This window comes from Balaenoptera ricei, chromosome 4 (genome assembly GCF_028023285.1).
Source record: "Balaenoptera ricei isolate mBalRic1 chromosome 4, mBalRic1.hap2, whole genome shotgun sequence".
Taxonomy (NCBI): domain Eukaryota; kingdom Metazoa; phylum Chordata; class Mammalia; order Artiodactyla; family Balaenopteridae; genus Balaenoptera; species Balaenoptera ricei.
In genome coordinates, this window is record NC_082642.1 from 116,074,941 (window position 1) to 116,101,935 (window position 26,995).

The following is a 26,995-nucleotide window of genomic DNA, read 5'->3' on the forward strand; positions in this document are numbered from 1 at the left end:
TCCCAATTTATCGTGCATAGAATTAGAACCCAAAGAAGTTTTCCATTTTGGCAAATTTCTATTATGTTCCTAAAAGTCATTAATTTCACCCAAATACAGATTAAAAAAAAACTATATCAGAAAATATTGAGGTCAAATGAACTGTCAGCCCTACTGTAGGCAGGGATCTAGAAGATCCGGGTTTTCAATCTGAAAGTTTGTCATGAAATCTTTTATTTGGCCATGGGTTTCAGAGAGCTTGGAGACAGGAGCTTGATGCAAATGCTTGGTTAGCAAGGTAGGGAAAAATAAAAATTATGAGTCCACTCTTCCAGTTTGAATGATAATGGATTATGGATGTTAAGGGGAAAATTTGGGTTATTTCAATGACTGCCCAGGTTCTTTCATAATCACACCTTTTCAATCTATCTTGACCATTGCTGTCAGAGAAACATACTTAGTTTTCTAAAAATATATTTTAAAATATATTTAAAAAAACCCTGACATTCCCTAGGAATACTATTATTATCCCTGTTACACAGATAGAGAAATTGAGGCATAGTAAATTAAACTACTTGCCCCAAATCAAATAGCTACTAAGTGGCTGTATCAAGCAGTCTGTCTCAGAGTTTAAGCTCTTAACCTTTATGCCAAAGGTGCCTCTCAGAGATGATTTATAAGATCAGAACTGTGAGACCCATGCTGTTAGGCAATCCTCTCCAGTGATGGACCTCTTCTCTCCTAACTAACCTTATCATCTACTGCCTCATCAACTGTCATTATCACCTATACTTATTCAATCCTGTCTCCTTCTGCCTTTCCTTTTGGTATTCCCCTGCCCGGATTATCTCACAACTTGCTTCTTTCCCTAATCACACTCACATCTCCCTAGAATTTATACACTGCACCTCCTCCATGAAAGTCTCCCACAGCCATTTCCTATGGTTGCACTCCCATCACATCTATTGTCTGCATTATGAAATGTGTGTCTGGTTTTGTATTAGGTTGTTTTTTTCCCTCATCTTCCCACAGATGCTTTGTATCCCCATTCACTGGGTTTCTCAAGGTCATCTCCCATAGAGCTGAGCAGAGTAGGTGCTTCATAGAAACAAGTTGATTTTTCTCATCAGTTTCACAATTCCTAAGAGAGTAACACTGAAGTACTTCAGCAAGATTCTAATCTATGTGAATACTTTGAAATTAGTGCTATCTGTATCTCCTTGGGAGATACTTTATACAATCTTAAAATTCATCAGTGACAAGTTTCATCTTCTCATTGAAGATAATAAAGAGTCAAATGAAGACTCCCCCCCCCCCCCCCGTTTCTTGTAAATTAAAACTTTCACACCTGAGCTCTGAGTCTTTTGTATTTTGTTCAGTAGCATCATTTGAAAGCAAGTGTTATTAAACTAAGAAGTTGTTATTTTTGGAATATCACTGGTATCTAACCTGTAATTTGTTTCCTAGTGGTTTTCTACAGGGAAGTTAGATACGCTGTGAAGATTACAAGCTTACAGTCCATGATTACATTTTATAATCAAGAAAGTAGATAAGTATGAGGGAAATTATGAAAGGATGATATTCTTCAAATATGTGGTTAGGTGTGAGAAGTCTATTGGTAACAGTGCTTTTTCTGCATTATTTTTAAATATGTAAAAATTATATATTGCATTTTTGCTCTTAGAAAATACATTTGGATGTGATTCTCTTTTTTTTTTATATTTTCAAAATATTTCAGCTTATTTCCATTTTTACTGTTTTAGCCAGTTACCCTAAGTGCCTCATGTCACAGGATTCGCTTAGTATTTGCATTGTACTGGAATCAACGGACAGGCTCCAGGATTCTTAAATGTTAGTCAAGTCTCAAAATCCCCAGATCTTTTTTAGAAGCCTCATCAGTTGAAGAGATCTTCAAAAATACTTTTACAAGTCACACAAAAAGTGAAGTTCTTTGGTTTTCCTTCATGAATAGCCCAGAAATTGATATGGATATTTTAAACTGCATTAGAATCAAGATTCGATAAGAAATCACTTATATTCTGAACGCAACGGATCACAAAATGCCATATCATCTTTTTCTGTTATAGAGAACAATAATTTTCTTTAACTGGGACGTTTATAGGCTATTAACAAATGAATCTTTTTCAAATTTGCAGCTTCTCAATACTTATGATGATTTTGATATAGGTATTGAGAAACCAGATAATGATAAGGCTATTCTTGTGTTGTTGTTAAAGGAAACAAAAGAGAGGTATTCTTTAAATGTTCCAGGGAAATTCTGGGGAAAATATTTTGTGAGTGAAACAGTTGCCCACCTTTTTTTGGCCTCAGAGAAGACTCTGAAAGGAGATGACAGACTCAACATTTTCACGTAAGTAATGAGTTTGTGCTGGATGTAGTGTTTTGTATCAGTTTGGCAATTTCTAATGTGTAGTCAGTAATATCAAGAATCCAAACAAATCTCAACAACCCCAAAACTCTATCACAGATTTAAATCAATCTAGTTTATTTAATGTTATAACACGTCTATATTTTGTCTAATAGGTAACAAAATTTATGGTAATAATTTGGATTGACAGGTTGCCTGTATTTTCTTCCTCCCAAGTTGTAATTCAGGACTTTTTGAGCCAGTTATTTAATTTATTTCTACTCCCTGTTTCTGCTGTACTGATAGTGAACTATAATTATAATCTCAAATGGATTTCATAATAAATGAAATAGTTTTCTTATCCCTCTAAGGCATTCAAGAGATATGGATGACACAAATTTGAACAAATTTATATATTAAATAATTATTTTGATTCACAAGAACTAAAATTGGAGGATTGTTTTCCTCTTAACACTGTTGCCTGATGATTATCAGATCACGTCCCAAATGAATCTTATTCTCAGTGAATTCAAATACAAACTTAAAAAGATTTCCCTTGAACCTTCTTTTCCTCCTCTATTTCTGTTTTGGTTAAGACACCACCATCCATCTAATTACCCAGGTTTGAAACTCTATTGTAATATTGGATTTCCCACTTAATCAAACCCTTATTAGTCCATAAGTTGTTAAGTGGTGCTGATTCTATACAAAACCTATTAACACTGTCCACATTCTGCCTTTGTTTTCTCTTGACGTATTACAGTAATCATTTACTGGTTGTACCTGTTAATGCTTGTATAATCATTATTTTAAACATTCAGTGATATAGCAAATATACATATTTAAATGCCTACTATGCATCAAGTACTCTTCTGGTTTCTGGAGAAACATCCTCAATCAATACAAGATCCTGCTCTCATGGAGTGTATAGTGGAAAGGGGACTAGAAATAAGTAAACAATTACTATAAAGGACTAATGTCTCATCCCTCCTTTAAAGGCTGCTTTACATATTGTATTGTTTTCTTCAGGATTAAGGTCTAAACTGCTTGGCAATTACATTCCTTCACAATCTTTCCTCTACCTTTGTTTCCATTGTCATCTTTTACAGCCCCAGTTCCCCACCTCCTGTTTTTCAGATTCTCAAGGGGACTCATAATTCCCTAAGTACGACTTTACTTGGACCTTCCTCTTCTCTTTGGAAGACTGCTTTCTCACTGTCTTCATTTGGTAAAATCATATACTTACATATAAAAAAAGGAACTTAAATACCGTCTCCACCGGTCAATTCTCCCGTGAATCACTTTTTGTTTTAGGATGACTTGATGGTTTACTTTTTCTTCCATTTACATCTTAAACAATTGTATAACACTTATTAGGTATGGCATTGATACTAACTACAAAGGTGTCTGCCTTCCACTCTAAAATGCTGCTGAGGTCAGGACTGGTGCTTAATGCTTCTCTGTAAGTTCACTAGCTACATATAGCACAGAATGAGGCACAGAGGAGGTACTCAATTTAATTTTTTTTGACTGGAATGCCAGAAGGAACACACAAATAAAGATGTTTTCTAAGGCTAATTCTAGCCCTAGAGCAGAGTTACTGAAAAAGGAGAAGGGCAAATCAATAGACTTTAATCCTAAATTACTTGTAGTATAAAATATATGGTTTTGAGGAAAAAAAACAATTCCAATTCTAGCTATGCTACCTGCATGATCTTGGGCAAGTTATTTTAGCTCTTTCAGTTTTTGCATCTATAAAATGAGGATAATATTACATACTATATGTGATTTTTCAAAGGAGTAGATGAAAAAACGTATAATTGACACAGAGTCTGGCAATAGTTGTCGTTCAAAAATGTTGGTGAACCTTTGCTTTCTTTCCCTTTTGGGCGTAGTTATCTGCTTCCCCTTTCTTATTACAATTGTTCACTATGTAGAAAAAAATAGTTTTATAAAAATGGATCATTTCCATATTTTATTGTACTTTGGCATTGACATAAAGATTCTTTTATATCTTATGGCAAAGTAAAAATAACTGCTATTTACATGTTTTATATGATACAGTTAATTCCTGTTTTTTTTTTTTAATTTTTTATTTATTTATTTATATTTATTTTTGGCTGTGTTGGGTCTTCGTTTCTGTGCAAGGGCTTTTCTCTAGTTGCGGCAAGCGGGGGCCACTCTTCATCGCGGTGCACGGGCCTCTCACCATCGCGGCCTCTCTTGTTGTGGAGCACAGGCTCCAGACGCGCAGGCTCAGCAATTGTGGCTCACGGGCTTAGTTGCTCCGCGGCATGTGGGATCTTCCCAGACCAGGGCTCGAACCCGTGTCCCCTGCATTGGCAGGCAGATTCTCAACCACTGCACCACCAGGGAAGCCCCAATTCCTGGTTTTATCTATGAAATCCTTGTGTCCCAGGCAAACTGGGATGGTTTATTACCTTACGCCTTGTGTGCTCAGCACAGTGCAGTGAGAAGATGTGGGATTAGAGTCAGATAGCATGCTATTGAAGACTCTTCCACTTTGGGCAAGCGACCTTTCATAACTCACTGACCTCACTGCTTCAGTCTCCCCATTTGTACACTATATACATTCCTCATTTGTATATTTTTACATAATAATAATACCTCCTCCATCTCATGAAATAGATTAAGTCACTGTGGAGGAGGTGTTAATCCACCTTCTCCATCGAGTGAGGTGTGGGATTAAGTGAGATAATGAGTTTACAACACAGAGAATAGTACCTGATACTATAAACATCAAACCATCCAATAACAGCTTAAAGAACGAATGAGTAAATGTGAGTATTATATCTTACCTTACTGACTAGATGTTGAATCCTAAGCTAAGAAGTATTTTTCAGAGTGAAGAAGGTTCACTACTGAAAATGACTAAGATCAATATATTTAGGAATTTTCCTGTCTCAAAGGTCCACTTAAATTCTTTACACCTGAAATCAACAGGCTTGAAGTTGCTTTAAAGAACAAGATGGTTTCTCCTAGAGTAAAATAATCAAAACGGGTATTTTCTTACTTTAAATACCATACTATAATATAGAGTTTCTTAGAAATAGCTTCTGTAGGAAGTAGATTCTTATTCTTATCTAAAAAGCCATCTTGTGTCTTCTGTACTCTATTTACAGATTTGGACCTCTACCAATATACCTTAGGTTACTCTGGAATTGATTTTAACCTTAGAACTATTTGAAACCCCTAAATCTATATAATATTTATTGTTAATTTGGTTCCATGCTTTCTCTTAATTTCTTTATTTTGCTTCTTAAATTCAGAAGTGAGCCAAATAACCTTGGATTAATGCTGAAGAATAATTATTTTATTCTGTGATAAAACAGTCGAGCAGAAATTAGGAGGGTTGATTTGCATTTATGAAAACAGTGGCGCTTCTAGATTTGTTTTAGAGTAAATCTAAGATGTGAGGCTAAAGAAATGAAACATAATTTTCCTGACAGTTCCAGAAAGCAGTGGCATACGTCTGTACCAATTAACTTCAGTAATATTCAGTACTGTCCTTTTTCTACTGGAAATTACATATGGGCAGAAAGATTTCTCCTTAACTAGAAGTGTCTTGTTGGCAATGAAAGTTACTGCCAAAGATGCTTGATGTTAGACTGTGGTTTTCAACATAAGACACTAACCATATTGCAAAATTTTAATAACATATGAGTTTTTAAGAATGGCTTTCTTGATTTTTTACTACATCCACATGTATAAAAGTCATATGTGATAATGATCAAATTAAAAGCACATGTCTTGAAATTAGTTGATTTATGACTTTTAGATTTCCAGTTATTATGAAAGAAATAATTGATTATACAATAATCTATAGTTTAATTACCACTAGGTAGCAATGAATAATGAACATATCAGAGAATCCTCATGACTTGAAATACTCTGAAATGTTCAAAACATAAACATGAAACAGGAAATATGTGCTAAGTTTTTCAAAACCACATTAAACCGCATGTCAAATAATTTTATGCCACTTTTGTTCTTGGTTTCTATCTGTACAAAGTTTTTGTGTGGGTAATTAAAAAATAGATCCTACATCTAAATCAGCACATATGTAATAATAACTGACTTAAAAAATAAGTTTTTCAGTGTGCCAGGCATTGTTCTAAGGGCTTTACATGTGCTAACTCATTTAATCCTCACACCAACCCCTGTGGTGAGTATAGTCACTAGTTCAATTTAACAGATAAGATTATGGATGTACTGAGGGTTTAAGGAACTTGTCCAAGGATACACACTGGGCAATTGGCAGAGCCAGCGCTTGAAGCCAGGCAATCTGGCTCCAGAGTCTGAATGCTTGTCCATCTTGTCATACCCCCAGATAATACTTGGGTCTCCATTAGTAATTTAGAGTACATGAAGCATTACCCCAAATCTCTGTGTCTCATCTTAGAAACACATCTTGGAAAGTCATTATGGACTGGGCATTGTGTTGCTGCCAAAGATGTTTTGTCCTTGAGAAGTTCTAGGATTTTAAAGCTCCATAAAGCCTTATGATAATCTATATAAACAGGAAATGTGTGCTAAGGAAACTTGCTGGAACAGCCTTTAGATTTTGCTTTCTCCATCTCTTAAACATCAGTTTATGATAATGACCTTAAGTTTCCTATACAAAGGAATGTTTTCAGAAAGAGTCCTGAAGCTTTGGGAAGAAAGTGTCATATTTTCCAATAGTGTTTCAAATGTTGTGCTTTACTCCTGGCTTCAAAAGTGTGCTGTGATTACATAAACGATCAAATATTCAGCCTTTTGGTCTTTTGTATTATTCACTAATCAAAAGAAAATCAACAGAAAATTTAAAAATCAAACAAACCTCTGGACAGGGTATATTTAATCCTAACTGCATAGGTTATTTATGGTGAGATTTTAATTATAATGGAGAAAACATTGTTAAATGAATCATACATATGATGTAAATTAAACTACCAACTATTCTTTTCCCCGCCCCCCAGGAAAGTTACTACTTATTTTTGAATCTTTTCTGCAATTCTTACAAAGGATTTAACTTTTTTTTTAATGTTCAATTTTGCTAAATATACTTTTTTTTTTTTTTTTTTTTTTTTTTTTATTTTATGTATGTATGTATGTATGGCTTTGTTGGGTCTTCGTTTCTGTGCGAGGGCTTCCTCCAGTCGCGGCGAGCGGGGGCCACTCTTCATCGCGGTGCGCGGGCCTCTCACCATCGCGGCCTCTCCTGTTGCGGAGCACAGGCTCCAGACGCGCAGGCTCAGTAATTGTGGCTCACGGGCCCAGTCGCTCCACGGCATGTGGGATCTTCCCAGACCAGGGCTCGAACCCGTGTCCCCTGCATTGGCAGGCAGACTCTCAACCACTGCGCCACCAGGGAAGCCCTAAATATACTTTCTGTAAGACCTCTGTGAATAGAACTATGAAAAGTTAACATTGTGCCACAGGGCAACTTCCACTGTGCTTTGTCCTACAATGCAGAAGAATGAATGCTGAGATGAGATGTGTTTTACAATAGGTATGGTCTTTCCCCGCCCTTCTTATGTTCTTAAGTGGCCCCGCAGCCCAGGAGGGCAAGCATGCTGCCCTATGAAAGAGCAAGAAGCATTTAAGCAGCTCAGTTTCTTATCATGTTTTCCAGTAAGGTGAAAACACACCAACACAACAATTCCAACCAACACAAAGATTAAATACTGACTCACATGGAGACTAAGCTTTAGCAAGCTGTGTAAAGTTTTTCAGAATTTTTCTTTGGGAGAAGAAAATGACTCCTGGATGAATCTTTTGAAAGTGTTGATAGTTTCTTTGAATAGGACCAAAATTGATGGTATAATTTGTAATAAGAAAACATGAATGTCCCTAGCGGGTAGATATATGTTCTCAACTGAGAATTTAAATTGCCATATAAATAAGTCTGGATTTTTAAGATTCAAACTTACTGAAATGATCTTTAGGTAAAAGAAACATTTATGCTAATAAGAAAGAAGAGCGAAAGTCAAAGGCTAAAACTATTTACGGAATCTGAAAATAGGAAAGTAAAAAGAACTAGTAAAAAGAATCTGGAGATTACTTAAAGGCTCTTTTAAGATTTTTCATGTCTTTCTGGTAGGAAAAAAATAGAAATTCTCTGTAAATGTTTGAGAGCTTGATATCAAATGCATCCTGCTGCTTTGTTTCTTTTTTTCTTTTAAATGCACGGTCAGTCTTACAGAAAGATGCTGCTGTTCACGATGTCTTAAAACATAACTTTATATATAGAACACTGAGTTTTTAATAATCTGAAATTCTTCACTGATGGACTTCAGGGTGTCCAGAGACCTCCTGAAATTGTATACAAACATTTATTTATATGATTGTATGTCCATTTTCTTGGAAAAGAGAGTCTATGTTATTTTTGGCCAAGAAACAAAGTATAATCGATAAGGAATCTGAGTCTATGACCTGTACCACAACATCACGACCGTCGGTCAGTCCATAGGAGCCCTTAAACTCATAGACCCTGCAACAGATTAAAGTTTTTATAAACTGAATGATGCTTGAAGGTTCAAATTACACCTTCATTTTGTATGTGTTCCCATCCTGACTTTTCTTTTTCCAAATGATATCTTCAAGTTGTCTCAAATTTAGGTTTTAAATCATTTTCTAACCTTTTGTGTATTTCTCCTCAAGTAAACCAAAGAACCACAAGGTGACGTGCATGCTCTTTGGAATTCACTGACTTTTAAGCAACAGAGGAAGCAGATTGAACACCATCTTAACATTATCTGGCTAGCCCTCCTTGCACTGGTTTTCGAATCTACCAATATATGCCCAAAAGTGTTTTTAAGTAACTTTAACCTAGCAATAACGTGTCGCAAATACTTTAAGGGGGTTGTTTATGGGTGTATAACTAGAAATACAGTCACTCATGTCACCTTCCTTGTGCTTCTGTTGGCTGGGTGTGTTCCCTTTGTCATTTTATCAGTGACCGTCTCTTCTCTGTGCCTTTCCTCAGGCCTGAAATAGAATAATCTTGGGTTCCTGTCTGACCCTGCTTCAGAGTCCCTAGCCTAGTTTTCAAATAGTTGCAGTTTACAGGATTTCCTTCTGAAGTCTGCAGCTGAACAAACTTTCAAGGAGAAGAGTTCTCCAGGAGACACAACTGTGCAGATGAGTATCGGGTAGGGCTTACTGGGGCTTGAAATCACACAAATGGCAAGGAATAAAGAAACCAGGAGTTAAGAATTGAGATGAAGGTTTCTCTTTTCACCACAGTTTACATTTTGAATCATTTATTCAGGATCTTACTTCGCACATTTAATCCAGTTTATCCTATTCCTATTATAATTAGCTTTTGGTTTAAGCAGGTACACACAAAAACACTCATTTACACACATCTTACTCAGGGTAATTGGCAACATTTTCAGCTGCAGAAATATATAAAATATACACCCTTCAATTAAAGAAGAGTCTTTTTTTTTCCCTGAAGACCTCTTACTTAAAAAGTAAACCACAATCTTATCTTTTATGTATATTTATTACAACAGTATTTGTTAAAGATAAAATAAAGCAAATTGCCATATATACTACAGAAAAATATAAAAAGAATAATCATCCTCAGGAGAACTTTAGCAAGCAGAACTGTTGTCAAAAGTGATTAATTTTGAAACGTCCAATTGTAGATTGAAAACAAAGTTACTGACTTTTCTTTTAGGATGCCTGAACATACAAAGAAATGAAATGGTTTACTTTGATTTTTCTGAACTGCAGTTTGATTGTATTTAAAAGGTATATACTTTTCCACTGTTGATTTCCCTTGGCACACCGAATTCATGTCAGTTTTCCTTAACTCATTGTATATTCCTTCAAAGTCTGCCATCCAGTCTTATGTATTTGCATTACCGCTTTTCTGCAGTCCTCTATATGCATCAAGATCTGATAATATTATACTCACAAGATCCTAGATTCTCTGCAGCTTCAACCTTATTTATTTTTCCTGGCTTATTTCTAATATCTAAACTATATGCCTTCTCAGTAAAAAATTTTTCTGACTGGATAATAGTGCATGCAATATTTGCCCAGACTCCATATCAGATAGGATTTCACATGAAATATGGAAAGGAAAATACTGATAATCATTGTTAATAGACTTTGAAGACATTTTAATATTGGCTTAGCACTGTAACTCCTTTGCTATAGAAATGGTCTAGTTGGATCTGTTACTCGTTTATACAAAACTGGATTGTGAATTCATATCTTAACATTACTAGTCAGGGGGACAGTAGTGAGGATATGAAAAAGTCTGGCTACTTGAGTATAAGGTTCATTCAAATCTCTTTGCAAAGGTAAAAATAAATAAATAATATTAAACATTACTATTAATCATATACCTAGTAATTGCAAATCTGATTTTTGAGTCCCCATGTGTTCACATTTATTTTTTAAACTGATTCAGAGTAAGCAGTGAGGAAGTCTCACAAAATTGACAAAGCAAGAAGGTGAAGAGAGCTATTTACCCCATCTTTGCCATTTACCTTGAACCTCACACATGGCATGCAACAGAGAGCAGCTCAGGTAAAAATGTCAAAGAGGTGTTTTATATATAGCATTATATTTAAAGCATAGGTAGACAAACCAAGATGGTGTTTCAGAAGAACATCCCCTCAACAATTAAAGAGCTTCCAAGACTAACCACAAAGGAAGTATTAGGAAGACCTTCAACATTGATTTTTATTTTTAGAATTTATCTATTTCTATATCCCACATGCTGCCTGTTTCCTATGTTTTCTCTTTTGTAGGCTTTGGTTATAATTGAAAAAGCTTCTTACTTTAAGGCATATATCTGAGTTTGGCCTAGAATCTAATCTATACATATGAATTACTTCAGTAATGAAAAATATTATCAAGTCTTCCACAACTGACAGAAAACTGCTAGAAAAATGTAAGGTAGAATTTTTGATATAATCATATTCAACCTAAGATGTTACTTTCTGAGTATAATGAATATGCTTTTATATTTTATAAATAAGTCTAGCTTTCAAGACACATTGTAATGTTTGGATCTTATGTAAATTTAAGGTATCACATGATGTCAGATAGTTATTGCTGTGAAGTAACAGGGAAGACTGGACCAGTGCAACTTCCATATATTATTACACCATCATTATCAGTGCATAATTCTGTTTCTCAATGCCTTTATTACTCTGATATTCTTTGTTTATGGTAAGCATATAAGGCACTAAATGTGTAAAGGCAAAGGTGTCATAAGTCATCAGTCTAAGACCCTATATATAATCAATACTCTATGGCATATAAAATGTTCTACCCACTTTCTTTTTTTTTTTTTTTTTTTTAATTTTTTTTAAATTTATTTATTTATGGCTGTGTTGGGTCTTCATTTCTGTGCGAGGGCTTTCTCTAGTTGTGGCAAGTGGTGGCCACTCTTCATCGCGGTGCGCGGGCCTCTCACTGTCGCGGCCTCTCTTGTTGCGGAGCACAGGCTCCAGACGCGCAGGCTCAGTAGTTGTGGCTCACGGGCCCAGTTGCTCCACGGCATGTGGGATCTTCCCAGACCAGGGCTCGAACCCGTGTCTCCCGCATTAGCAGGCAGATTCTCAACCACTGCGCCACCAGGGAAGCACCTACCCACTTTCAAATACTGTTTGATTATAGAAATAAATCAAAGAAATAACTAGATGGAGCAAAGAGAGCAAGCTTATTTTAGGGTATATACCTGATAACATATTTCCAAGAGGGACATTAATTCTTTTCAAGGAAGTAGAATTTGATTTTAATAGGGAAGAATACAGTGGAGAAGAGTTTGATTCAAAAAATATAATTTCACTTATATCTTTCTAATTTCTCCTTTCTTTCTCCATCCTCTTTGCTTCTCTCAGCTCCCCTCCCTACTCTTCCTGCCTTCTCTCTCCCGAGATTTTCCTACTTCCTTGGATGACTACTATTTGAAAAGCATTGCAATAAATATATGAATATACTTGCTATTCAACTTTCAGCCAATTATTTCCTGATATTTTTCTCTATTTGAAACTAAGAATAATAACCCTTTACTATGACCTTTCTAGAAATGTGAAAGGTCATATAAATAACTGACAACCATTACATAAATACTGATTTCAGGCTTGTCGGCTTTCTGGTTCTCATGATTCAGTGATTCTCTTATTATTGCAGTTAGTGTAAAAATACATACTGCAAAAATATTGCTCCTTGATAGCACAGTGTGACATGAATGCAAAGAAACTATTTTATATAAGACATAATCATGTATCTCATTTAAATTTGATTAAAGAAGTAACTGGGAACTAAATTAGTACCATCATTAGAACAGATTTTGTGATTCCTTGAATGACATAGCAAATGTCTTATGAGACCCTAAAAGTACTGTAACATATAAACAATTGGTAGAAAGCAAATTAATTTCTGCCCAGTAGGCATCAACCTTTGGCCAGCTTTTAAAGGTACCATGATACAGGTCAAGGAAGGAAGTGCTCTCTGCCCTCAAATTGATGTCCTAAACCTGAAGAGTCACTCAGCTATTAGGTGGCAAAGAAATAATTTAGGGTTCTTTTTTTTTTAATATGAAATAATAAAAACTTCTCATATCATTGCTTCGTTCCTCTTTATACAAAATATAAAGAGAATTCTTGGGAAATAAGCTACAGTTGAATGGAAGAGGATAAAAATTACCTTAGAAATCATAGCAGTGATTACTGAAAAGTACCAGAGAAAGTGTACAGGGATCACTTATCAAAGTGATACAAGCCAGAAAAAGTGAGTTGAGTTAATTTCAGTTTGAGGGAACAAGTTTAGATCTATACATTTTTTATGAAACAATTGTTTTACACCTGATTTGTATTTAAGTCATGGAAACTGAACTGGGTTTTCTCTCCCATGAAGGTTGGAGGCAAATCTGGCTTAAAGCCTAGAAGAAGAGGGCGCTAGATGTTCTTTTAGATCCCTCTCTGGAAAGTTGTTTTTTGTCTGTGTTATAGAAACACCATCTTACTTCTATCAGGCTCAGTGGCTAAATGACAAGGTTGTCATTTTTACCAGTGATGTTGAATAATTCAAGTCACTACTGATTTGTAATGTCATTTCTGCCAAACATACCTAAATCTACCAAGATTTGTCATTAAGAGTTAAGTTTGTCATTAAACTACAAATCGTCTGTTCATCTCTTCAACTCCAGTCACTGAAATATTAATAGACATGAATGCTATATTTTTATATTTGCAGTTAACTCTGAGAGCTCAGTTTATATAGATTTTTATTTCCAATTTTTTGCAACACCACCATCACTACTACCACCAACAATAAAATTCGTGTGCAACTGATACCACTTTTTTTCTAGGGAGAAAAAAGGTGGCATAACACTCATTAGAATTAAAATTGCTAATTTTTATTTCATATAATTTTGGTTCCTACTTATCAGTGGCATTGCTGGCTACAAAGTCTCCAACCACTTTAGTAATTATCCAACGATAAAACCAAATGACACTAAAGCATATTTATGGTTGTTACTTTTTGTATGTTATAACTAAGTAGGCAAGGGTAACTGAAAGGCAAAAGAAAAATGTCAGTGTAATAATTTTAGGCTTTGATGGAATAATTTTGCTAAGAAAAACAAGAAATGTGCATGATGGGATTTTGTTTCCATTGTATTTCTTAGTTTTTCAAATGTTTCCATTATTCTGCTGTCTGGGCCAGCCCTCCTGAAAATATTGGTGTCATTACCACAATTTGTAGCATAAGTATTAACTGTGATAAGAAACACAAGAATTATGATAAAAACTCCAAGAATTAATATCCTAATTCCATCTTGCTAAACACATATAAAATATAAACTGGATTTGCATGTCTCAGGTACCAGGGAGGAAGGCAGCTGGATATTTTACAAAATGACAAGAGTAAACTAATTTATGATTATAATAATACCAAGGATAATATACAAAGTGATTTACTAAACTTTGAAATTTCATTTTAAAATGCTCAATATCCTATATTTTGTTTTTCCTCATTGATAAAATATGGCTTTGGTCAGATTGATATTTTTAGGGAAAACTGCATGTTAATTTTCTTTCTCAAAAATTTCTTCCAAATTTGCTACTTTCTGGCCTTTTTTCAAATCATTTTTTCTTTAGTGAAATGGAACTTTAAATCTCTGTAAACTTACTCAGATATAAAATTACTTTTTCAGTTAATAACACTCAGTTTTAAATTCTTTTTTCTAGCCAGTTCCAAGTGGTAAAGTGGCTTAAATTCATCCCTGTTTTATTCTTGAGTTACGAATTTGGGACCTGGTCTCTAGTTTTTATTTATGAAAAAACTTTCCTAGAAGAGGCAGCACTATGCCAATTGGGTGCTCAGTTTACAGATCTTTCTTCTACTTCCTTTATATTATTTTCAGAGCATTAGGTATCACAAATGTGGTTCCTGCATTTTAAAAAGTCGCTTGCATTTCTGTTCAACAATATATTTTAGAAATATTTATTTTTGTATTGTTCTGTCAATTGTAAGCACAGTCCTACTGCTGTATACGGTGGCAGAAAACTTCACCTGAAATACCTACCAGCAGGAATCCTGGGGGGCAAAGATCCTCTCCCTGGCACTGGATGCGGGGCCTGGAGGCTATTTAAAAACCCTGCCCTCAGGAAGCTGGGGCAAAACGTTTCCACCCCAATGGCCGGGAAGGATCCTTTTAAGAGATAAAAATTGACGTTAATCAAAAAGTATTCTTTGTGGAAAAGTTGTTGATCATTTAATTGGAACAAACCTATAATCATCAAAGAAATCAAATCTTACAAGGAAGCTATGAAATTAAAAGGAATGGAATGCATTTTTATTCACAAATTTAAGAAATAAACCTAGTTTTTTGAAAAGAAAGTTACTCTTAACTAGTTACAATTAAAGAGGGTTTAGAAGCATCAGAATGCTAAGATGAAATTTCTAAATCTACATTTGACAGAATATATACAGAATTCATCTCTACATGAGCTAAAGATATCCAGAAAATAGCCACGATAGGATCTGGGATTTGTGCTGCACTAGAAAGAGCAGTGATTTACTTTAGGTGCATCAGTAAGAGAGCTTAAAATGAGGAAAGCTTCTATACCATACAGTAATTACACATGTTTTTGAAATAGTGGTAAGAAAAACAACATACACATTTCTTAATTTGCTTCACTTTTCTATTAGGGACAAGACATGAGAGTTTGCAAAGGTAGAACCACATGCTTTTTCATTTTTAAGAAGGCTATTGAGAGAGAAGCAAAAAAAAAAAAAGGTAAACTACTTGGATGTTTATCCATAAAATAATATAGTGAATCACAGAATAAAAGAATATGAGAGCTGAAAAGGACTTTAGAGGTCATCCAGTCAAAAAATCCATGTTTTACAGACCAGCAAACTGAGTGGGGGAAGTGATATCACATAGCTGGTGGACTCCCAGGACAAAGTCTTTCCACTATAGATTAAAAATAAATGAGTCATTTCCTATATGGGAGATTGAGATCCCCTGAATATGAGTTAGAAACTTAGTACTTTGGAATAGTGGCATTACATTATCTTTCAAGGCATTACATTATCTTTCAAGGTATTACATTATCTCTCAATGACCTGAAAGATACTAAAATCATTCAGAAGAAAATGTAATATACATGCAACATTAGTGCATGGGCAGCACTGGTAATTGATATAGTATATCTAAGTTTAAATCACAATAATACCTTTAAAGCAAGTTACACTGATAGTTGTAAGAAATGCATCTCATTCGAGACCTCTGAAACCCCCCATCAGGCACAGCAGTTTTCATATGTAGAGACCCAGTTCAAATTTAGCAAGTCCTGTATTTTTGAAAAGACTTTGCTCTGTTCTTTGACACAAATTTTGCACCTAAAATAAGTTAAAATTTGATTTTTCTTTAACTTTGACCAGGACTAAAGGGAGGTGGTATACCATACTGTCTATATCTTGCTTCTATGGAGAAAGTTGTTGCTAAAGAAAAAGCATTTATTAGATCTTTAGAGATGTTTTTATGAAAGAGCAAGGTTACAATGAATGTTTTCATGGGTGAGGCCTATATATTGTGCCCTGGATTAAAGAAAGCATAGAAAGAGTGTCTTATACTGTGAATAAACTGGTTTTGTTGTGTATTTTATGGGGTTTTAGTAAAATGGCCCAGCAGAGCTGGAGTCCCTTAAACATTCAGAGGTGTGGCAAAAATGCCAAATGTAAGCCAGAAAGTGCTCTGAGGTAACTTTCCATGAACAGTGAAATTAATTACTCTTTTGTTACTACACGGGATATTTATCACTGAGCATAAAGTTACCATAAGCCTGTGTGCGGTGTTGCCCACGCGAGGCATTTCCCGCACTGCAATGTTTCATCATCATCTGCGAAAACACTCGTCAACGTAAGGAGCTTCACTGAATACCACGTGGAGATAATTATATATTTATAAAGCATTCTTATTTAAAGTTACAAAAGAAATGGGGATTTTACAACAGGAAAAATAATTACAAGAAATTCAGATTTTATTACATGCTGTGAAAACCAAAAATGATCCAATTTTAGCTGTGGATTTATTGAAGTCAAGTAATCAGAAGCCTGGTTCAAGAACACTAGATTATAAAGAAAAAGAATATCATCATCATGAACAGGAAAGTAAAAGGGACATAAATGTAATCATCTTAAAGGAAATCTGAAGGAAAACAAAAGCATGTAGAGCGGTGACTCTAGATAATGTTTATCTGCTTCACATTTAGAGCTTTTTATCTGAGTTTTTGCTATTTTTGCCAACATTATTCAAAACTGTTAACTTAGAAAAGATGTCCATTATTTTAACTCCTTGAAAGAAACTAAATACAAATATTATTTTATTGCTACAATTACACTGATTACTACTTTTGTTGTTGTGATGGCCTGTCATCTTTAATAGCAGCTTTCATTTTCCTAAACTTGCTGCATCATTCATAATGGCTTTGTTACGTTTCTTTACTGTGGGTTAAAAGGTCTTTCATTTATTGTGGCATCTCTTCCTTAAGTAACGGTCATTTTTTATATCTGAAACAAAGAGAAAAGCTGGTGCGCATGAATATATATTCCATTGAGATATCACATTATGTGATAATAACGCCTTATCAGTTTTCTTCTTAAGGTCAGCCATGTCAATAGAGATTGCAGAAAACACTACAGCTCTACGTTTTCACAGTTCAATCAGGAAAACTGAAGTTATTCTTTGTTATAATTCCCTTATCTCTTAATTCACAAGAAATTAAGTTCACAAACCTTTTGGAATTTGATATGAAATAATTTTAGTCTGATTTGCTCTATTGCTTAAGTTGCTGACCCCATCTGACTGGGTTTTTTTTAAGTAATGGTGGAATTTATTAATCAATTACATTGTAGCTGAATAATAAACAATGTCTACTGTCTATACCAGGATAAATATAAATTTCCACGAGTATTTTGATTTTAGTTACTTTCAATAGGCTAAGTATTTGTTAATACAAATTAGATTTTTATGTGATGAGAGTATTCCTCTAGCCATTACAAGTTTGAAATGTAAAATGTGTCACTTCATACATGCTTTTCTAAATCTCAAATTCTTGAGTTTCCAATTTGTTAGTGATCTTGAGTTGCGGGTTAAAGAGAGACCAACATGTGACATTAGCATTATACTGCCTGTAATATAGAGTTACCAGATCACTGGGTGTTCTATATTTTTACTTGCTAAACCTGGTAACCCTACTCTAATATAATTTCAAACACTTATGGATACCAGATGGATAAGAGACACTATTAACTACTGGTGTAAGGTAAGATTAACATAAGTCACTGGCTGCAGGGGTTGGTGATTTATGTCTTTCATTAACTCAGTGGTTCTCAATGCATTTAGGGAGCCTTGCACATTATGACTGTGGGAAGACATCACTGGTGTTTAGTGGGTGGGGGTCAGGATGCATGCTGAAGGCATTGCAGTAAGTGGTATCCTGCCTGCACAAATGGAAATTCTCTCTCAAAATGCTGGTAGCACCCACTGAAAAACACTGTCCGAGAATAAAGAATCCTAAAAAAATGGTTGCTAATGAATAGGTCATATGATGAGGTAAAGAAACAGTGTGAAGAAGTTGGTGCAGCCTGTATTCTGACATTAATTAATGGAGGACTGATCACTCAGATCATCTGAGAATAATGTTGCCTGTAGAGTTAGCAGTTTTCAAAGAATTATAATAAAATATATTTAGCACAAACTCAATGAAAAGCAATCCCATTTTTCATTTGATATTGCAGCAATCTCTCTGAAATAACTTTATATTAGAAATTAGATATCATTAAGAATTTGTGTAAAAGATAACAAACTATGACCTTAAACTTTTTGTGCCTCAACTTTCTCCTCTGTGAAATGAAAGTAACTGACCCTACCTAACGGGGCTGTTTGTGAGGTTTAAATGTGAGTAAATTATCATAAATATAAGACAATACTATTAGCCCTAATGTTTTTTTAAAAAGAAACCACTTTAGGTGAGAAACAGAAATAAAGATTAATTAAATTTTCTAATGAAGAACTACCCCTCTCCCCCACACATACACATACCCCCAATAGAACAAATCCTTTTTTTGAAGATTACATATCAATAATTTAATTTTGATGCTGAAAAGTTTAATAAGGGCAGTATCCCTATAACATGAACTTTTGAGATTTGACTCCTTCAAATTGTTTCCATTAGGCTGTATTTTTGCAGATAACCATTTGATCTACGTATAGACAAAGAATGCATAGTCTTAATTCAAGACAAACAATTTAGAATTGGAAACTTAAAATACATGTACACATATGTGAGTATATTAAATAAATATAGTGTATGGAAACTCTGTCTTCAACTCCTAAATTGAGTTCTTTTTCAAGCACAATATGAAATGCAAGGATGATTTAATCTGATCTAAAAAGAGTAGATCACAAATAGTCACTGGGAACAATACTAAAAACAGGGATTTACACATAACATAACAAACCTGGCCCTAATATGTAGCATTTTATGTATATTGTGCCTATGTGTGGTGTGATTATTATTTGAAAGCAAGTATTGAAATAAACTGAACTTACAATCAGACCTAAATTGATAAAGTCTGTGTTATTAATATATAAATGAATATTATCTCAAAATATTTTAATTTCATTCCTTTAAATATATTTTGTGAGTGGCTTATAATAAATATAAAACTACAATAAATACAGTAAAATAGTAGATATATATGACATAAATTAGTATTCATATAGTAGAGATTTTGGGCTCAAAAATGTTTACTTACAGGGACAAGACCAAAAATTTGGAGAGCTAAGAATTGAGTATGTATACATTCAGAGTAGAGATCCTTTCTTCACCCTTAAGTATCCGGTATAGAGTTCTGTAACTGACACATAGCAGCCTCTCCATAACTGTGGGGTTTTGGTTAATGATGGTATCTCTGAGCTACAGTATGAATAATTTCAAAGTTCAGTGATAACATAGTCTGTTAAACCAAATGCTATGTCGAAGGGCTGTTTTTCCTGAGAAATGCTCACTTCTGAACCTTCAAAGATTCTCTACCTCTTTCCCTGTCTGTCTGTCTGCCTGCCTGCCTGTCTGTCTGTCTATCTATCTATCTATCTATCTATCTATCTATCTATCTATCTATCTATCATCTATCTATCTATCTATCTATCTATCTATCTATCTATCTATCATCTGTCGAATTTCAGCTGTCCCTTCTTTGTCAGATTGTTTGTGTTTCCCTCCACTCCTTGTGTATCTCATGTATGTGCCTCTTTCTTCTTCTGTTACAATAATTTATAGCATTACACATTCTTTCTTCCTCTGAGAGAAGTAAAAGAAAACCATAAGCTCATTAGTTTTGTTTGAACACATGCTTCCTAATTTTCTGTGATGGTGGATGAAGACTCAAACTCTAACAGTTACATCACCAGTGAAGAGGACCAGCAACCGTAAGAAGAGCTATTTTCATGTAAGGCATTGGAAGAATGACTCTTTCACTCCACTGAGAACTTTATTTTTGGTCTCTTTATGTTATAGCATGCAGTCTAGAAAAAAGTAAGCTGCTCTGCCTAATTTGGTACAGAAAAGATTCCTGCTTTATTGTAAAGCTTGAGATGGGCCAGCTGGGAACCCAACTTGGTCTCTTCTAAGTAGATCAGAAGATGCACAGAGTGCAAGCTGAATAAGTGGATACATTAATGATGAATGAAAAGTGACAAATTGCTCCTTAGGCAAATATCTTGCTAGGATCTAAGGAAATACTCTGCCTGCTTACTTGCTTCCTAGGCCAGTGGCAACTTTCTAATGACTAGCCAAGAGCTAATTTTTAATTAGGCTTAGAATGTGAGAGAGAATCATTCTGTTTATGAATGACTCATTCATTTATCCTTTTATCCATTTACGGATTTATTCATTTATCCAGTAAATATTTATTGAAGCACCTCTTTTTTACCTGGCACTATGACACATTTCTAGTACAAAAAGTGGAAATAAAATATTTTTTGATATGACACTACTGTTTTCAGGAAATGATTCTAACTAAGCTAAGCCAAAGATGCCATTACAAAATTTTGCCCATTTCCTAAATTCTTATAAATGGAAATATGCCTACAATGAAATTAGTATTTTCCTTTTAGCACGGCTAATCTCCATGTAGATTCTTCGGCACCAAATACAATTAAAGATCATGCAACCATTACTGCTTTGTTTTGGCTTCTTTTTTAATCCTTCAGGTCATCGCAATATGAATTTTATAGGTTTCTCATCCTGTTGTTCAATAGGTCATAATAAAATTATTGAAGCAAAAAGGGCAGTTTCATGGCTAGATTTTTATGAGTTAATCTTCAGTGCTTTTAAAAAGAAATTTTCAGATTTTCCTGAGTTCTTTTTAAACTTGTAAGATATGTGTGATAAAACTGTTATTGTAAATTATTTTTTAAAACTATAGCATTAACAAGGAGAATTAAAATATTTTGAAGCTGATTAAGAACATTTATTGAAAAATACATTTTAATTAATATTTAACACAGAAGTTCTTTAACTTTAAAAAAAATATATTTAAAAAATACCTAGCTTCCTAACCTGTAAAATTAACTTGGAGTAGAACTTCCCTAAATGTCCTTTAAGCTTAAAAGTCTGTTTACTTAATTTTTATTCCACTGCTACGTTAAATGAAGCCTATATTTCCCCCAAATATGGGTTATGTCCAGCGGTCTTACCTACATTTATGTTCAGTAGGCACCTGGAATTTTAATTATCAAAAAAGTATCCTGACTAAATTTGCAATCTGCCAGTACATCCATCAGGTTTACTAGTGAAAATGCCTAGGCTTGAGGGCAAGCAGAACTTTGACTTAGTCATTCACCGTATGATTAATCTTGGTTAAGTTATTTACCTTCTCTGATACTTAGTTTGTTCATTTGAAAAACGGAGCTAATAATAAACGCTTACATTGGTTTATAGTGGATCATCTAGGAAGTGCCTATTAATGGCTGACAGTAAGTGTTTAATAAATGAGGGACAAATATTTCTTCTCTTTAATTCCCTAAACTTGACCTATGATTTCATGTCTCCAGGCCTCCATGATATTTCTTCCTCCTGGAAGGTCCTCTTGCTTCTGTGAAAACATGCCTACCGAACCTGGTGAGAACTTGCTACTCCTCCTGCGGTGCCCCTGTTAATGTTGGTACTATAATAGAGGTAGAATGCTATCATAGGGACAGTATTTATTTGTTTACAATTTTATGATACCAAACTCGAATGCCTTTAGGGACCTGTCAAGTACAATATATATCAGGTTGGTGACAAAGGCACTGAGTCCAGCTGAAGGGTAAACGTTCTGGCTAAGGACAATGAATTCAAATGTTTTAAAGAACATTGTAGATATCAAATAAAACACACCTCTTAGCTGACTTCAGCCTGTGGGCTGCCAGCTGGTGACTTCTGGCTGACATGTTTGTCTTCCCCACCAGGTTGTGATTCCTTCAGAACAGGAATGAGTCATGCACATCTTATTCTCTCCTGTATAACCAATCCCAGAACTTGTGCAAGGTAGGAGCTCAATGTAATAGTTATTGAGTTGAATTAAAACCATCTTAGATGAAGAGTTCAAAGCTTGACTTTATCTGGATAAATAATAGACTGAATTTTCTTGATGTCAGAGCTTTTAAAACCATGTATAGGGGCTTCCCTGGTGGCGCAGTGGTTGAGAATCTGCCTGCCAATGCAGGGGACACAGGTTCGAGCCCTGGTCTGGGAAGGTCCCACATGCCGCGGAGCAACTAAGCCCGTGAGCCACAACTACTGAGCCTGTGCGTCTGGAGCCTGTGCCCCGCAACAAGAGAGGCCGCGACAGTGAGGCCCGCGCACCGCGATGAAGAGTGGCCCCCACTTGCCGCAACTAGAGAAAGCCCTCGCACAGAAACGAAGACCCAACACAGCCAAACATAAATAAATAAATAAATAAATAAATAAAACCATGTATACTCTAATAATATAAATATCATCAAAACTGTATATAATTATTCAAGCTCAGTGAGATTTATAACCTTCCACTTTAAATGCTTACACAGAGCCAATGTTTAGGAACCAGGGACAGATTAAAATTCTAGAATTCTTTTTTCTAAGAAGTGGTGAAGCAGTGAAGTGAAATTGAAAAGTGTGTCCTCCTGACTGAGGGCCTTGGTTGGCAGATGCCGACCCAGCCTTTTCTTTCTTGGGTCAGACTTTTAAACTATCTGTTCTTTAAAAATGCTTTTAGGGCTTCCCTGGTGGCACAGTGGTTGAGAATCTGCCTGCTAATGCAGGGGACACGGGTTCGAGCCCTGGTCTGGGAGGATCCCACATGCCGCGGAGCAACTAGGCCTGTTGAGCCACAACTACTGAGCCTGCGCGTCTGGAGCCTGTGCTCCGCAACAAGAGAGGCCACGATAGTGAGAGGCCCGCGCACCGCGATGAAGAGTGGCCCCCGCTTGCCACAACTAGAGAAAGCCCTCGCACAGAAACGAAGACCCAACACAGCCAAAAATAAATAAATAAATTAATTAATTTTAAAAAAAAATAAAAAAAAAAAAACTATCTCAAATCAAGCAGGAGGATGCAAAGTTGGTTCTATTGAGATGTGTCCATTAATTTAGAATTATTTTCAAAAAAAAAAAAAATGCTTTTACACTTCAGGTGCCAAGGAGTCAGCTAAGGAGCTGCTAAGAAGCATTTGTGTATGAAAGCTAGATCTATTTAGCTCACAGCTAACGTGTGCTATGATTTAATAATTATGAACTATGGGTATATCTGTCATATTACTAAAGGGAGGGTTGCACCTCTAGCACACCTGATACAGAGGTCATGAGGCAGGCTGCATCTGCCTTTTTGTAATTTTCCAAGGCTGCCTACAGACCAGACTGGCCACTGGTTGCTAGCATGGATCCTGCTGTCGGGTACATCACATTGTTGCTCTATTCTGTACAAAATATGAATTTAGTTTCACTGCCAGATATTGATGATAACACCTTTGGCAGTGTTATCTACAAAAAATGTGTTAGTACCTACCAGGCATTTCTCAATTAAGGTTAAGATATTTAAATTCCTTTCAAAGTTTTGTTGGCTTTTTCAGGTCAGAATCATACTCATTTGGTATCTATATGGTGTGGAGTAGATGGCAGGATAATTTGGTTTACTCATTACCATTTTGAAAATTGGATTGGTCTTGAAATAATCAGGGAATGCAATTGGTCTTGAAAATAATTGAGAGCAGCCAACAGAGAACAAAACTAATCAAGTCCCTAATGATTTTACATCAATTCTGATACCGTAAATGTATGACTGGGGTGGCAGCACCATAATGGCAATGGCGGTGGTGAAGACACATCCACTTTTCCAGGAAGCTACTTTTTGCTTGAGGTAAGCATGTGGGATTTCTGTCCATGTCATGCCCTGTGACCATGCACGGTGGAAACACTTAGGAGGATACCTTCCCGAGTAGTTCCAGTTCAGATCATGTCACTTTTCAGCTTAAAAATCTCAAAATCTCCTTACTGCTGAGCACAAACCCAATACATAAGAGTGGCTTCAAAATCTTTACTTCTTAGTTCAAACATACTAGAATATTCATTGTTCCTTTAATGTGTTGCTTACTCCTAGCACAAAGTGAGAATGCTGCCTCGTGGTCTGATCCATTCTAAATGCCCTGCCTAAGTGCCATCTCTTTTAAGAGACTTTTTATTTTGTCACTACAGGAATAATTGTCAACCACAGGGCACAAGTGCTGGAGTCAGAGGGATCCAAGGCCAAACCTTACATGCCGTAGCTTGCTGGATGACCATGAAGTCACTTCCACTCCCTGAGGCTCAGTTCCCATTTAGGTAACATGTGGAAATAGTTATGAAGACAGTTGTACAAGGGAGTGCTTATAAAATGCCTAGCACAAAATAGACAGTCAAGGAGGACCTCCCTACCCACCTTCCTTGGCTCTTTTCCTTCTCTCACATATAACACTACCACGTTTTTTCCTTGCAGTATAATTCTTTCTGTTGATGATATATCTTATAATAAATTCCATGAAGAGCTTCTCATTTTTATATTTCCAACAGAACTTGGCATGCTATTTGCATTTAGGGGTCACTTGTGATGATAACTTTTAAAAACAGCAACTACAAAGCGTATCTTCATCTTCCTTATTCATGACAATGTTATTGTTGGCTTTGATAACAACTTCTAAGTTGCAGCTGGTTTAGCAGGTGAGTCAAAATATCATTAGAGTCATAAAAATGTTGTGACATGTAAAGCCACTCTCACTAGCTCCTATGTTCTTTATTAACAGACAGACAGATGGACACTGAATGACACTAACAGCCAGATATGGGGGTCTCCACACATATCCTCCCGTTCATTTCTTTCAGTCTTGCCTATGTGCCCTCTCACTTATGATTGAAGGGGCAAAGAGAGAAGCTCTTGAGGGGAGAGCAATCTGAACTGTTTAAGCCCAAGAGAAAGGTGAGGCACAGAGCTAGAGAGAACGTTCTCTGGGGGCCCGACTCTCTTAGAAACAAGCCAGCAACTTCAACTATGGCCAGAAGCAAACTAATACCTGTGTTGGGCTCTACTTTCAAAGGAGATCCTAAATGTGAAATGAGCTTGAAAAGAGTCAGGCATTATCCAGTTTAATGTATCTTTTAATTTTTATTGAGGCTATTCCTTTCTTTAAGCTTGATGCCTTTGAGGCCTATATTAATTTAACTTTCAGGTCCAATCTGAGATAACACTCATTCCTGATAAAAAGGGAGAACATGGAAACAGACTTAAAGAAGCCTGATTTTATTACTCTTAAGCCACATGAACTGGGCATGTTGAGACTGCCTGAAATAACACCTCCACTGACAATATTCCAGCCCCTCACTGTGCTAACACTTTCACGACTGTTTACCATTAGGTTATCCTTGGCGGACCATTAGACTGAGTTCAAAATGAGGATCCAAGTACATCTTGTTCTGTGAGAATTACTGAAGATGATTCAGGGATTTCGTACAGAGAAAAAGTGAAAGAAATAAGGCTGGCAGGTGTTGTTCACTATTGAAAAATGCTCCCATTAATGTGTTCTTCAGAGATAGTTCCAAGACAATTTCAGACTCTTGTATCATAGATTACTGGTTCACTTCACTTACATGCTTTTTATTACATTCTAAATATTGGCTTGGATGTAAATTTAGGTAGTTTGTGAAAATGTTCTGCTAGTGGTGGTGAACGACTATAGCTTCTTGGATACAGTGACAGTGTGAGAGAAACTGCAGCTTCTGACATGATATATGTGGAGAGGAAGACATTTGGAAGCAGTTTGAGTGCATTTTATTTCTGCATGGGCTCTTTGGGCACCCAGCCACTATCAAAGCATCATTTAACAAATTATGGCACCACAAAATATATTTTATGCTCTTGATGTTAGTTTTCAAAAAAGGAACCAATAAGTGTCTGGAGTTAATACCTAAGAGAAGAACAGGACTGAGTTAAAATTAAGAGAACATTTTTATTGGCAAATGAAAAAAACTTACTGCTTTCAAAGTATTACATTCAATATTATTGCTATTTACATAGGCTCATTTTGTGTACATGTTGTTGCATTAGTACTGAAAGAAAAAGATACTTGTTTATTGATACTTTTAAGGGGCCAAGTCATTTTATTATACAGTGGTGAATTTATCACCAAATTTTACAGTTTCAGAGTTCAGAGAATAATGATGCACTTTCATTTACATTTGATTTATAAAAATCCAAAGAAAACAGCTCTCTCATTTACCCTTTAAATACTGGCACCTGTGCTCTTCAATGGAGCACATCATTATACAGTCTTACTGTCTGAGGCTGTGGGTAAATGTTGTGTCATATGAATCACCCTTTAGCATCAATAAAGTTGGGCCAGTGGAGAGCTGGGGTGATGAAACTGCTCCCTGGAAGAAAGCTGCTCACCCACGTGAGGCAAATTTAGTGTGCTGGATGAGGTAATTTGCTAAATGGTACCCTGGTGCCCTAGAAGACTTAATTCACTTCAGCTGAATGAGCAGTTGGATCAAACTCAATCATTGAGAGTTACCCATTCATACTCAAAGGCATATAGATCTCACATTGAATG

General features: G+C 35.6%; 1 protein-coding gene across 2 annotated transcripts in view; it reads right to left on the reverse strand.

Moving 5' to 3' along the window:
• The window catches only part of EPHA6 (EPH receptor A6), an 853,164-nt gene that overhangs the window by 130,563 nt on the left and 695,606 nt on the right, over positions 1-26,995 (reverse strand). For both annotated transcript variants that reach the window (XM_059921344.1, XM_059921343.1), the window contains one exon: positions 14,910-15,035. In XM_059921344.1, the coding sequence (XP_059777327.1) occupies positions 14,910-15,035 (126 nt within the window). The remainder of the gene's footprint in view (positions 1-14,909; positions 15,036-26,995) is intronic.